Source organism: Geotrypetes seraphini, chromosome 13 (assembly GCF_902459505.1).
Source record: "Geotrypetes seraphini chromosome 13, aGeoSer1.1, whole genome shotgun sequence".
Classification (NCBI taxonomy): domain Eukaryota; kingdom Metazoa; phylum Chordata; class Amphibia; order Gymnophiona; family Dermophiidae; genus Geotrypetes; species Geotrypetes seraphini.
The window spans coordinates 22,857,769-22,870,238 of NC_047096.1; the positions used below are offsets into that span (position 1 = coordinate 22,857,769).

General features: G+C 42.1%; 1 protein-coding gene across 3 annotated transcripts in view; it reads left to right on the forward strand.

The window, feature by feature from the left end:
• Positions 1-6: 6 nt before the first annotated feature.
• Positions 7-12,470, forward strand: part of TBCEL (tubulin folding cofactor E like) — a 44,426-nt gene continuing 31,962 nt past the window's right edge. For all 3 annotated transcript variants that reach the window (XR_004536785.1, XM_033918318.1, XM_033918319.1), the window contains exon 1: positions 7-279. Coding sequence is in view for 2 of the 3 variants with exons in the window: in XM_033918318.1 (XP_033774209.1) it covers positions 271-279 (9 nt within the window). In the remaining variant the exon portion in view is untranslated. The remainder of the gene's footprint in view (positions 280-12,470) is intronic.

Here is a 12,470-nt window from a genome sequence, read left to right on the forward strand (position 1 = left end):
CAACACCGATGTCGACTCAAGCCTCAACAATTTCTGCTCCTCACGGGCAACAATGACAATTTTTTTTTTTTGTACGTTCACGCTATCTATTGAGAGCCCCGGCGAAAAGCCTTCCTCTTCTACCGCGTCCTGACGCAACTTCTCTCCCTGGCCGCGTCCCGCGCCCTCTCTGACGTAACTTCCTCTTTCCGGCGAGGCGGGACGCGACAGAGGGAAAGTTCCGGGGCCGTCGCAGGCATCCTGTATGAATTGCGGCTTCTGCTGCTGGCGATGTCAAAGGCAAGTTGGAAGGCAGGACCGGGGTGGGTGGGGCTTCGGAATAAGGGAGGGGCGCCGGCCCGTGGACGGGGAGGGGAGTGAAAGAGAGAGGGAGTGATTCCAAACCGTTGGGGAGAAGGGGGGGGGGGGCGCCCCCTGGGTCCTTGAATCCATGTGGAGAGGGGGGTGCTGGTGTGTGAGGGCAACCCAAGGAGTAGGGCTACTAAGTACAGTGCAAGGAGTACCTGCACCCTCTAAAGTTACCTGGTAACAAACAAACAAACAAAAAAATCAATAATTATAATTAAAGAACACTTTCCCTATTTAATTCTGGTTTTAATAATGTTTCTTTGGTCAGATAGGTCCACGCTTAAGTCTCTCTGTGCATCTAGCAATGTAGAAATCGGTTTTGCTGCTTATTTCTAAATTTTCTAGAATATATAGGAGGCGTTTTACTATAAACTAACCTTAATTCTTTCTGATCAAAGAAAATAAGCCATTGTCTCATGCTGCTTACTTAGAAATTCTGGTTTCAATAGTAGTGCCTGCAAAGTTTGGCTACAGCAGATGAGATGGACACTTGGGGGGGGGGTATATTTTCTCAAAAGAAAGTCTAGATCAGAATTGGGACATCCTTCTCATAACGTCCAAAAAAACCTGTCCATCTTGCAGCCTTTTACGAACAGGAAAAATGTATGGGAGTAGGATGTTCTTGTGCTGAAATATCCAAAACGAACAAGCATCTTCCAAAATAGCACATCCAGAATATGAACACCAAAAAAGGAGGCACAAAAGCATCTACAATAACTCTTTGGATTGCAAGTAACTTGGTATGCAAGTGTTTTGCAAGACAAACAAAACATTTTATTAAATTTTAACTTAATATACAAGCAAGGTCTTGCAATACAAGTACATACAGTATATACACATCATATCATCACAACTGAGTCAATGGTTCTTCTCTCTGACACTGCAAGAGTGTAGTGACTGGTTCTAAACAAGCAAGGTCTTGCAATTTGAGTACATACAGCATTTTGTATTAAAATTTTTGGGTGGTTGAGTTTCCATTATTTCTTATGGGGAAATTTGCTTTGATATACGAGTATTTTGGATTACAAGCATGTTTTCGGAATGAATTATGCTCACAATCCAAGGTATCTGGTATTTTGTACAAAAATGGCCACATAAGCTTTCCTGCAGAGCAGAGGGGCAGCGGACTTTATATGATGGGACCCAAGTACAAATCCTGCTTAATTATTTTATACAGTATGTTATCATGAGCTCTCCAGGAACAGATAAAAACCTGCTGTACCTAAAGCTACACCTCTACAATAGCAATCACGTTTTCAGGTGACTTTTAAATTCAGGTACAGTGGGTATTTCTTTGTTTTAGGAGAGCTCACAGGGTTGTTTAGAAAAATCTAAATTTGGAAAAACTATGTGAATTGAAGTGTTTCCCCATGAATTTGATTGTGCTTGATCAGAAAAGAATTTTTAAAACCCATCCTGAGGTCACTCAAAGCCACTGATTACATAAAGCTCTGTTTTTCTTAAAATTTGCTATTATTTTTGCTTAATGGAGCAAATTTCTTGGTATTATTGTTATAACTTTTATGATTTCACACTCAGCAATGATATATTGATTAAAAAACATTTTATGCAAAGAATCTAGCAGGATTTTATTAAGTGAACCTTCAATATCTGCACTTTATTGTATAAAATAACATAAATTTAACATACTTTGCTAATAGCTAAACAAGTGCACTTTTAATGTAGTCATCTACCAATGGCGTTCCAAACATTCAATCATTCAGTGGCTTCTTGAGATAGTCAGGATAAAGTCTGCAATGCTGTTCAACTCCTTCCAGCAAGGCCTCATGCCATACTGAGTCTATGGTGATGCCAGTGGTAAAGTCAATTATCAGTTTAATACCTCGCTCAGCTGTGTCATTAACCAGTGTTGACAAATTGTTCAGCAGTATAGAAGTTTGGATCTTCAGACCACCTATCCATTGGCGTTGCCAACCATTCATTGGTAATACCAAGAGTGTGAAACAGGTAATGTGATTCAGGTCCAACCAAGTCTCCCAGTGACGTGGGAGCACTCACAAGCATTTCTCAGGCAATAGATCAGCTGCTGCTGTCATACTTGTCTGGATAAGCCCAATCAGCCATATGACACTCAAACATTTAATTGTTCTATGAATTTCTGTTTGATTTCTGTATGACATTGTAACCCAGAAATTCTTTCACATATGTGTAATGTCAGATTTACTTATAGTTACACATTTAATCTACATCCATAGCATAATGATAGCATTATCATCTGTTTAGTGTAAAATTATCAGCCAATTTTAAGGGAAAAATGGATTTTGGTGGTGCTTATATTCATTGGCTCTGAGCGACCCTAGGATGGGCCTAAAAATTGTACATAAAATAATTTGAGCTCCTTTTATGTCTGTCATAGGGAAACACACCCTCCAGGGATTCAAGACAAAGTTAGACAAGTTCCTGCTGAACCGGAACGTACATTGGTGGGGCTAGTCTCAGTTAGGGCGCTGGTCTTTGACCAGAGGGCCATCGCGTGAGCGGACTGCTTGGCACGATGGACCATTGGTCTGACCCAGCAGCAACAATTCTTATGTTTTATTAACATTTGATATACCGCTTAAGCATATTACAGATCTAAACGGTTTGCAATAAAATGCAGGTATTTAGAACTTCCCTGTCTGTCCCGAAGGCTCACAATCTAGCTAAAGTACCTGAGTAAACAATTATTAAAATAGAAAAGATATAACAAAATTCCAAGAATTGTGAGGGAAAGGTACAATTCAAATAATAAAAGATAAAGATAAAAGAAATCAAAAGAATAAAATTAAAATATACAAATAAGTTGTACTTGTACTAAACATCGCTTGAGGGTTTTAGCGGGACCAGCAAGGTAAATGCTCCGACGCTAAAAACCTCTAGCACTATTTAGTAAAACCCATCATTTGTGATCAAGTACATACAAATTCATAGGAAAAACTTCAATTAGTAAAGTTTCTCCAATGTTAGGTTTTTCTGGACAATCCTAGGCTCACATATTTGAACAGAAATAAGTGTTAATGTGGGAGCTACACCTGGGTCCTGTTGTTCAAAGTCCACTGTACTGACCACATGGCTACTCCTTACACCCGAAGCTGACATAAAGCCTGGAATCCACTGTCATTTTCACTTCTTACGAGGTTGGCTTGGAATCGGTAACCACTGGGAGATTAAGGAAGAATCATGCCTTCATCCATCCAGTGGTCAGCTGCTCAATCAGGGCACCTTTTTGTACCCTGAATGTGATTAAGACAGGTCTAGATAAAAAAAATCCATTTTTTTTTTGCCTTGGATTTTTTTTCTTGCTCCATTATCACTGAAACAAGTCCTAATTTTGGGCCTGCCCAAAACACGCCTGCAACACACCTCCTTGTTATTTAGATGAAATACAGTGTAAAACGTCCAACTTCTGCCTTTCAAAAATCAGGATTTAGACATTTTTAGCAGGTAGACTTGTTTTGGCCATTTTGAGGTGTTCATCTGCTTTGAAAATGAGTGCCAAAGGTTTTCACACTAGAATGCTGCTTCAGTGCATCCATACAGGTTAGGTGAATTGCAAAGAAGAGCTCTCCAGGCAGACTAGATTTGTATTGGTGCAAGCTAGTAACTCATCCATTGCAAATGGAATGTGTCTTGTTCAATTACCTTACTTCTCTATTTTATTTTTTTTACATTTGTTCTATGATTATATATTGGCGTTTAAAACATGATACCAATACTAGGAATCATGTGATAATTTTGGCTGTTGCTCTTGCATGAGTACCGACATATGTTAAAGTAATATTAATATATGCCACCCTAAACCAAGGTTCTGAACAATAAATTGCATACAGGTGTTGAGCAGATACTATAACTGGTTACATAAGGGAAGTGGGCACCAGGTGCAGAAACAAATATTGGACTTAGGTCTCCTGGTACCAAAACCCTTACTATAATCGCAACACCATTCTCCACTGTTGTTGCAGAATGTAGTGCCACACATTAGTATTCAAGTATCTGATGCCATGTGTAACCCCCTGTTTACCCAGATGCTGGCAGAGGGCACACAAAGTTAGTTTTATTTAGTTGTGAGGACCAGAGCTGGGACCAACTTGAAAACTGGAATTCCAAAGCAAGGCAAGCACCAGACAATCCACTCTCTTTTTCCCTCTGAAATCAAGGAAGTCCACACCAGCGTTGTAACTCCAAACTAACTTTCCTGTTCTCAATAGTGAAAAGAGGCACTCTCTTGAACAATGATAAGTTACTGAAATGAGCATAGTATAATTATTTGCATTCCTACTAATCCACTCCTATTTGGTGAGTTCTGCCAACAAACAAATCTTCTGCCCAAATCCAGTCCTTATATCTCCTCTAGAGTGAGGTCCCAAGAACTGACTGGGTTTCTCAATGGGTTTTCTCAGGCTTCTGGAAACTGCTGGAACCAAGACCTGAGTTCGTGGCAGTTTCAGAGGTGCCTGCCTGTCTGAATGTAATCTGGTTCCCATGGAGATCTAGGTGCACGAACCTCCCCGGGTTTAGAGTTACCATACCTGTGAAGTCAAAAAAGAGGACATGTGACCCCCCCATCCCATCTCACTCCAGCTCTGCCCCAGCGACTTCCTGTTCCCACATAGGTGGGACATCTGCATAATGAAGGCTTCTGGGGCAGGCCGATGACAGCAGGCTCACCTCATTGATGCTGCTGGACAGCCCGAAGATTTAATTTTAGTGGAGGAGGTAGATGGGGGACGGGCTAGGAATACCCAGACAAAAACTGCTCAAATTTTAGAAAGACATCCAGACAGTCCTCCACGTCTGGTATTCCTATCCCATGCCACAAGTTCACACCCACTAGTTGTTAACCATTAACACCTATTGTTCTTACTCCAGCTGCCACACTGTGCAGCTCTAAACTGCATAGGGCTGCCCTTCATACACCACTACACAACACTGATACTTCAAGCTTGCAGCTCTGGGAAATAGATGCACCTCTAAGCTCCTCACTAGTGCATACTGTTTGTCCAGGCTACATGTGTTCTTGCCCTCTTTCTCTGCTCTTTATTTTCTCTCTGTTACTGTTGCTATTTTCATGTCTTTCTGAACTCTATAGTAAACCTGTTTCAAATATTATGACGCCCATGCCCTTGTCACTAAGCCTTATTTTGTTTCCTATCAGCACTATAGAAATGTTAAATAGTAGTAATAATCTATAACAGGGGTGCCCAATACATCGATCACGATCGACCGGTAGCTCAGGAAGGCAACGTGAGTCGATCGCGGAGCCCATCCCGGGCTCTATGATAGACTCATGTTGCCGTCCTGATCTACCGGGCCGATCAGCCTTCCTCTGTGTTCTCCCTAGGGCCTTTTAGCTGGGCGGTCCGCCCAGCTGTCATCTGCTGCTGCAGCCGCTGCTGAACATTAAAAAAAAAACCCGGCTTGGAGATTTCAGCCCGTAGCGAACTTATGCTCCGGGCTCTAACGTGTGCGTGCCGGCTTCTCTTCTCTTCCCTCCGAAACCGGAAGTTATGTCCGGGGGTGGGGGGGGAGAAGGGAAGCCGGCACGCACATGTTGAGAGCCCTGAAGCAAGCGTTCGCTACGGGCTAAGACGGGAGACAGGTTAGTGAAGTATTTCCTCTTCTTGCTGCCGGGTCCTGCCTACTTTCTGTTTCCGCGAAGGCAGGACCCGGCAGCATTTCACCCAATAGGTCGATCGCGATGCTGGTCGGCTGAAGCAGGGAGAGTTTGGGGCGGCATCAGCTGTCGGGCCTGTTATTGGTGGCAGTTTGGGTCCTGGTCCCCGATGGCAGTGGCAGTGGCTTGGGGGAGGGCAGGAAGAAAGAAAGAAAAAGGGCAGGCAGGGAGACAGAAGGAAAGAAGAGAAACAGAAAAAAAAGAAAGGGAGGCAGAGAGAAAGAAAGGGCAGGGAGAGAGGAAGGAAAAGTTGGGGGAGGAAATGAGGTCTGGAGGAGAGGAAGCATACAGGCTAAAAGAAGGGAAGAAAGATTGGATGCACAGTCAGAAGAAGAAAGTGCAACCAGAGACTCATGAAATCACCAGGCAAGGTAGGAAAAATGATTTTATTTTAAATTTAGTGATCAAAATGTGTCTGAATTTATATCTGCTGTCTATATTTTACACTAAGGTCCCCTTTTACTAAACCGCAATAGAGGTTTTTAGCGCAGGGAGCTTATGAGCGTCAAGAGCAGTGCTGGGCATTCAGCGCAGCTCCCTGCACTAAAAACTGCTATCGTGGTTTAGTAAAAAGGGAGGGGGGTATATTTGTCTATTTTTGTATGGTTGTTACTGAGGTGATAGTGCATAGAGTCATCTGCTTTGACCTCTTTTATCTTCTTGGATGTCCCACATTGCCATCTGGCTACGGTATATTGATGATGTATTCTTGGTATGGACTGATACCGGTGCTAAGTTTACTGAATTTTTGATTTGGCTTAATGCTCTTGATGGTCATTTGAAATTTACTGCGTCTGTTAATCCTACCAGCGTGACTTACCTGGATACGGTGGTGACCAAGTCTGATGGTCAACTGGTGACTACGGTCTTTAGGAAACCCACGGATCGTACTACTTACTTACATTACACCAGCTGTCACCCTGCAAGGTTAAGACAGTCTTCCTGTGGGCTAATTCCTTAGGATACGCCGTATCTGTTCCACTCTGATGGAGTTTAAGACTCAAGCGAAACTGTTGACACAACGGTTCAAGTCCCGTGGCTATCCTGAATGGACTATTAAGCGGGCGTACCGCAGAGCGCGTTACGCCAATCCTGAGCTTCTTTTGACTCCGGTGGTTAGGACTCCTACAGACCAGCAAGTATGTGTAATCTCTTTTTCTAGCCAAGCTCATTAAGTTGCTGAGATTGTCAAGAAACATTGGCATGTTTTGGACCATCATGCAGTGTTTAAGGAAGCCCCTTGCATCGCCTTCTCCCGGCCCAAGAATTTAAAGAACTTATTATCTTCCAGGAAGCGGGACAGTTCTGGGGGCGCTCATAAGCCCTGTGGCCATTGTGATATGTGTAGCCTGTCTCTGTCTATCTCATGCTGGCAACACCCTCGCACCCATAGGACCTATCAACTTAGGGATCACACTTTGTGTGAATCCGAATGGGTTATCTATGTCATTCTATGCCCCTGTGCCCTGATCTATGTTGGTCGGACCAGCAGAAGGATCAGAACCAGACTGCGGGAGCACAAGAGCAGGATCCATACCGCTACGCTTGCTGCCCCTTTGGTACCTCATTGTGTAGAACATGGACATCAGTTTGCGGATTTAACATGGTTTGTTCTTGAACAGTTGCCCTTTGACTTTAGGGGCGACAAGCAGGCTCACCTCAATCTCAGGGAACAGTTCTGGATTTTTCAATTGCAGGCTGTTCATCCTCTAGGGCTGAACGATAGTGTTGAATGGCACACTATTATTTAGCCTTCTGGCTTTGTGTATGTGGGTTGTTTTTTAAGTTTCCTCCCCTTTTCTGGCGCTGTGATGTGATTGGTGTGTGTCTGTGTGACGTTGCCTGTTGTCTGCTTTTTAGCGTGCGTGCATACTCCTCCAGCTGCTCCGTCCTCCTTCCAGCTGACTCTGATTCCCATTTTTCTATCATGGGTTCCTGAAGAAGGGTTCGTCCCCGAAACCAGGCTGGTAGAACCTGGCTTGCTTTAGCGCTTTTACTTTTGCGCTTTTGAGATGCCTTCTTCATTCAGTTAAGTTTGTAATTTTTTGTACTTTTGATTTTTGCTGGGGGGTCGGCTGACTCGGTTCAGTTTGGGGCCGCTCAGTGGTTTCACCTGTTATTCACTTCAGGTTATTTATTTATTTGATTTGTGAGATTTTGCACTTTGATTTATTGCACACATTGGGTGTCCAGTGATGGTGTGCGGGTGGGGGTATATTACCTCTACCTGATCTGTGAAGCGTTGGAGCTTGTCTCCCATCGCTGCTCGCTCACACTGAGGGCACCTAACATAGGACATTGTCCCTTTCAGTATCACGCGGTTTCGCGTGGGGCGTACAGTTCTGTCCCTGAGCGGCCCCTTTCTGAACCTTTAGACTATTCTGCCTTTCTTGTAGTTTCATGATTTGGAAGTGAGCATTCTGAAGAAACGTGAGGAAATGATTTGTTCCTAAGAAGGTGGTAAATACCTGTACTTCCCTGCCAACAGAGGTGTTAATTAGAAATGTGATGTGAAAGAACAGAAGTACACATGGGGCTAGTGAGGGTGCTATGCATTTTAAGGGGAGTGAGAGACTTATGCAGAAAGTTTTTATTTTGGGGATGGAGAATGGTGCTGTTCAGCTAGCATGCTGACGTTACTGACTCAGTAACTGGTTAACGTGTCCATAACGCAGGAGTCCTTAGCATCTCCTAAATAGGAGGTGGTAAGTGCTCCTGTGTTAAGTGCTTTGTTTTGTTTTTTCTACAATGGCCACACACTAATGCTAGCGTCACATAGACAGAACAAGATATAATTGAAAAATGCTTTTTTATGGCCACACTAGAAATGGGCTTAGCGATCAGGAAAGTCCTGTGTTAGAATGCGCTAAGCCTATTTACTAGCGCAGCTTAGTAAAACGGTTTCTAAATGTTAATTTTTCTTGTAATCCGCTTTGGTTTAAAGCAGAATGATTTTTTAAAAAATAAATAAATAAATGTTACATGATAAATACAAATCCTCTCTGCAAAAATTCTTATTTTCACCATCCTAATAACATGGTTAATAATGGCAGATAAAAAAACAGCATGACTCGTTATACCTGTGCTCCGTGTAGTTTAAACTCTCTAAGCTTTTTAGTTCTTAATGATTCTTAAGTAAAAATGAGATCCTTGATACAAATCATTTTTATATTTTATACTCCTGCTACTCTGTCTTATCTTTCTATATGCTCCATCTTTGCTTATACCCTATGTTGTCTATTAAAATGTTTTGCCATGTGTCGACATTATAATGTAGTATACTTTGCCATACTTTGATTGTCAATTTGAATATTTTTACTGCTGTAATTGTCTATTGCTTATGTTTGACTTATTCTTGCTGTAAACCGCCTTGAGTGAATTCCTTCAAAAAGGCGGTAAATAAGTTCAAATAAATAAATATTTGCTGGCTGATTACAGAGCATATAATTGAAACAATTTATTGGTTTTCATGGCTTTTTTATTGCATTTTGGAGTGGACTGTAGAAAAATGCTCCTACACCCACCCTTCCCTAACCTGGGAATCAGCTACCTTGATGGCAAAAGACGAAGTACAGAGCCTAGGAATTACTCTCGACTCAAACCTATCACTCTCCAAACACATCTCACAAGTAGTTTCTTCATCCTTCTACTACCTCTGCCAGCTCCGAAAGATAAGAAATTACTTCATGGAACAAGACTTCATCTAACTACTCTATGCCTTTGTCCTTACACATCTGGATTACTGCAATGTTTTATTCAGCGGTCTTACAGCAAAAAACACCAAATTACATAGCGAGTTCAAAATGCAGCAGTAAGACTACTGAAAAACCTACAAGCCCATGACCCAGTCTCTCCAGCACTGATATCGGCCCGCTGGCTGCCCATAACCAAACGATTCTTTTTCAAAGGCCTATTGTTTGTATATAAATCTATCTACAGCATGATACCCAAATACGTCTCAGACAAACTTCTTCTCTACACCCCAAAGAGAATGCTACACTCCCAAAATGAAATACGCCAACATACACCATCAGGACACTCCCTCCAGCTCCAGATAGCCTGAAGATGATCCTATTCCCATTTCTTACCAAACCACTGGAACAACTTCTTAATTTTAGACAAAACTATAAAAACCTACCTTTTTGCCTAGTCACTCCCTCAACCGTTCACCAGCTTCAGTAAGTAATCCTATATGAAGATATATTGTAACACGCTGTATGTAAATCCTATATTGTAATACTGTGAATGTAAACTGTAACCCATTCTAAGCTCTTTGGAGAAGATGGGATGTGAATCTAAATAAATAAATAAAATAAATATTAGTGAACAAACTTAAGAACCTTGGTTTATCTTTCTGCAAATTAAATGGGACTTATCTATCTCCTGGTAAGAAAATCGAATGGGGGATCCTCCACAGGAGATCTACTTCTGGCTTCTAAAGGAACAGGGTCCAAAGAGAGGTCTGAAAAAACTTTTTTGTTAAAAGTGAAATCCTCAGCTCTATCTTAGGCAGAATTGCTTTGGCAAATATCATCCAGGGGGGCTATTCTGAGACTGCGTTCAATTCTGGTCTCCTTATCTCAAGAAAGATACAGTGGCATTAGAAAAGGTTCAAAGAAGAGCAAAGAAGATGATAAAGGGAATGGAACTCCTCTCGTATTAGGAAAAAGGTTAGGGCTTTTCAGCTTGGAAAAGAGATGGCTGAGGGGAGATATGATTGAAGTCTACAAAATGCTGAGTGAAGTAGAACAGGTACAAGTGGATCGATTTTTCACTCCATGTTATGCATCAAAAATTACAAAGACTAGGGGACACTCGAAGTTACAGGGAAATTATTTTAAAACCAATAGGAGGAAATTTTCTTTCACTCAGAGAAACATTAAGCTCTGGAATGCATTGCCAGAGGTTGTGATAAGACCGGATAGCGTAGCTGGTTTTAAGAAATGTTTGGACAATTTCCTGGAGGAAAAGTCCATAGTTTGTTATTGAGAAAGACATGGGGGAAGCCACTGCTGGCCCTGAATCGGTAGTATGGAATATTGCTATTCTTTGGGATTTGGCCAGGTACTAGTGACCTGGATTGGCTACCGTGAGAACATGCTACTGGGCTTGATGGACCATTGGCCTGACCCATTAAGGCTTTTTAATGTTCTTTTGACTACTGGTGCTTCAAGAAGCAGAAGAGGCTTTTCACTTTGCTGAATTATTTCCACTGGATGCAGACAATATCAGTGCCAAAAAGCGGCAAGATACTATATGCGCAGATGCCAGATTACCTAGAGTTATGGATATTGAGGACCAGCTCTACTACCAGAGCACCAGCCAGAGCCAAGACACCTAATGCTAACTCTTGAATCAGCTGAAGAACCCAAATGATCTAAAGGATCCTCCTTTTCAGCTCCTGCTCAAATGTTGATGTCAAAGCAGGTGAAATTGTAGAAAACGAGACAGCATTCTGGGTGAACAGAGGGAAGAAGCCAATATATTATTATTATTATTATTCTTTATTCTTATATACCGCCATACCCAGTGAGTTCTAGGCGGTTTACATCAATTAGCAAATGATCTGCATTGAATAGCAGATTTACAACAAAATTAGAGGTAGATTTACAAAATTAGAAGCAGATTTACAGCGTTGGATAGCAGATTTACAACAGAATTAGCAGTAGGTTTACAAAATTAGAAGCAGATTTACAGCATAATTGGAAGAATTTTTGACAGAAAATTGCAGGCTGAATTACGATAAATTACAGTGATTTGCCACAGTCAGCCGTGAAGTTACAGCGATTCTTAACTGTCTGCAAGGAGGGCAGGTTTACATCAATATTACAGAAATTGCAGGTTTGACCGAGCTAGGTAGGGGAGGTAGAGAGTGGGGGAGGGAGGGACTGGTGAAGGAGGAAGGGGGCAGCGGTGGGGTAAGTGTCATGTGAGGTGAATGGGTTATTAAGGGTCGTGTTTGCTGAAAAGGTACGTTTTTAGTAGTTTTCTGAATGATAGGTAAGTGGGGGCCTCGAGTATCATCTGAGCTAGCCATGGGTTCGACTTGGCTGCTTGGAAGGCAAAAGTTCTATCCAGGAATCTTTTGAGAGGGCAATGTTTAGGCGAAGGGAAGGCGAACAATTGAGTTCTCCGTGATGTCCTGTTGCTGCAGTAGAGGTTAAAGTGTGTGTTTATGTAACTTGGGGAGGAGCCGTTAACCGATTTGTAGCAGAAGCATGCAAATTTAAAAAGAATTCTAGATTCAAATGGTAGCCAGTGTAGTTGGTGATAGAAAGGGGTGACATGTTCCCATTTCTTTAGGCCAAAGATGAGGCGCACCGCGGTATTTTGGACTGTTTTTAGTCTTCTGGTAGTTTTCTTAGTGGCGTTAAGGTAGATGATATTGCAATAGTCGAGGATGCTGAGGATGGAGGATTGTACAAGTAGGCGGAATGCATTGTCATAG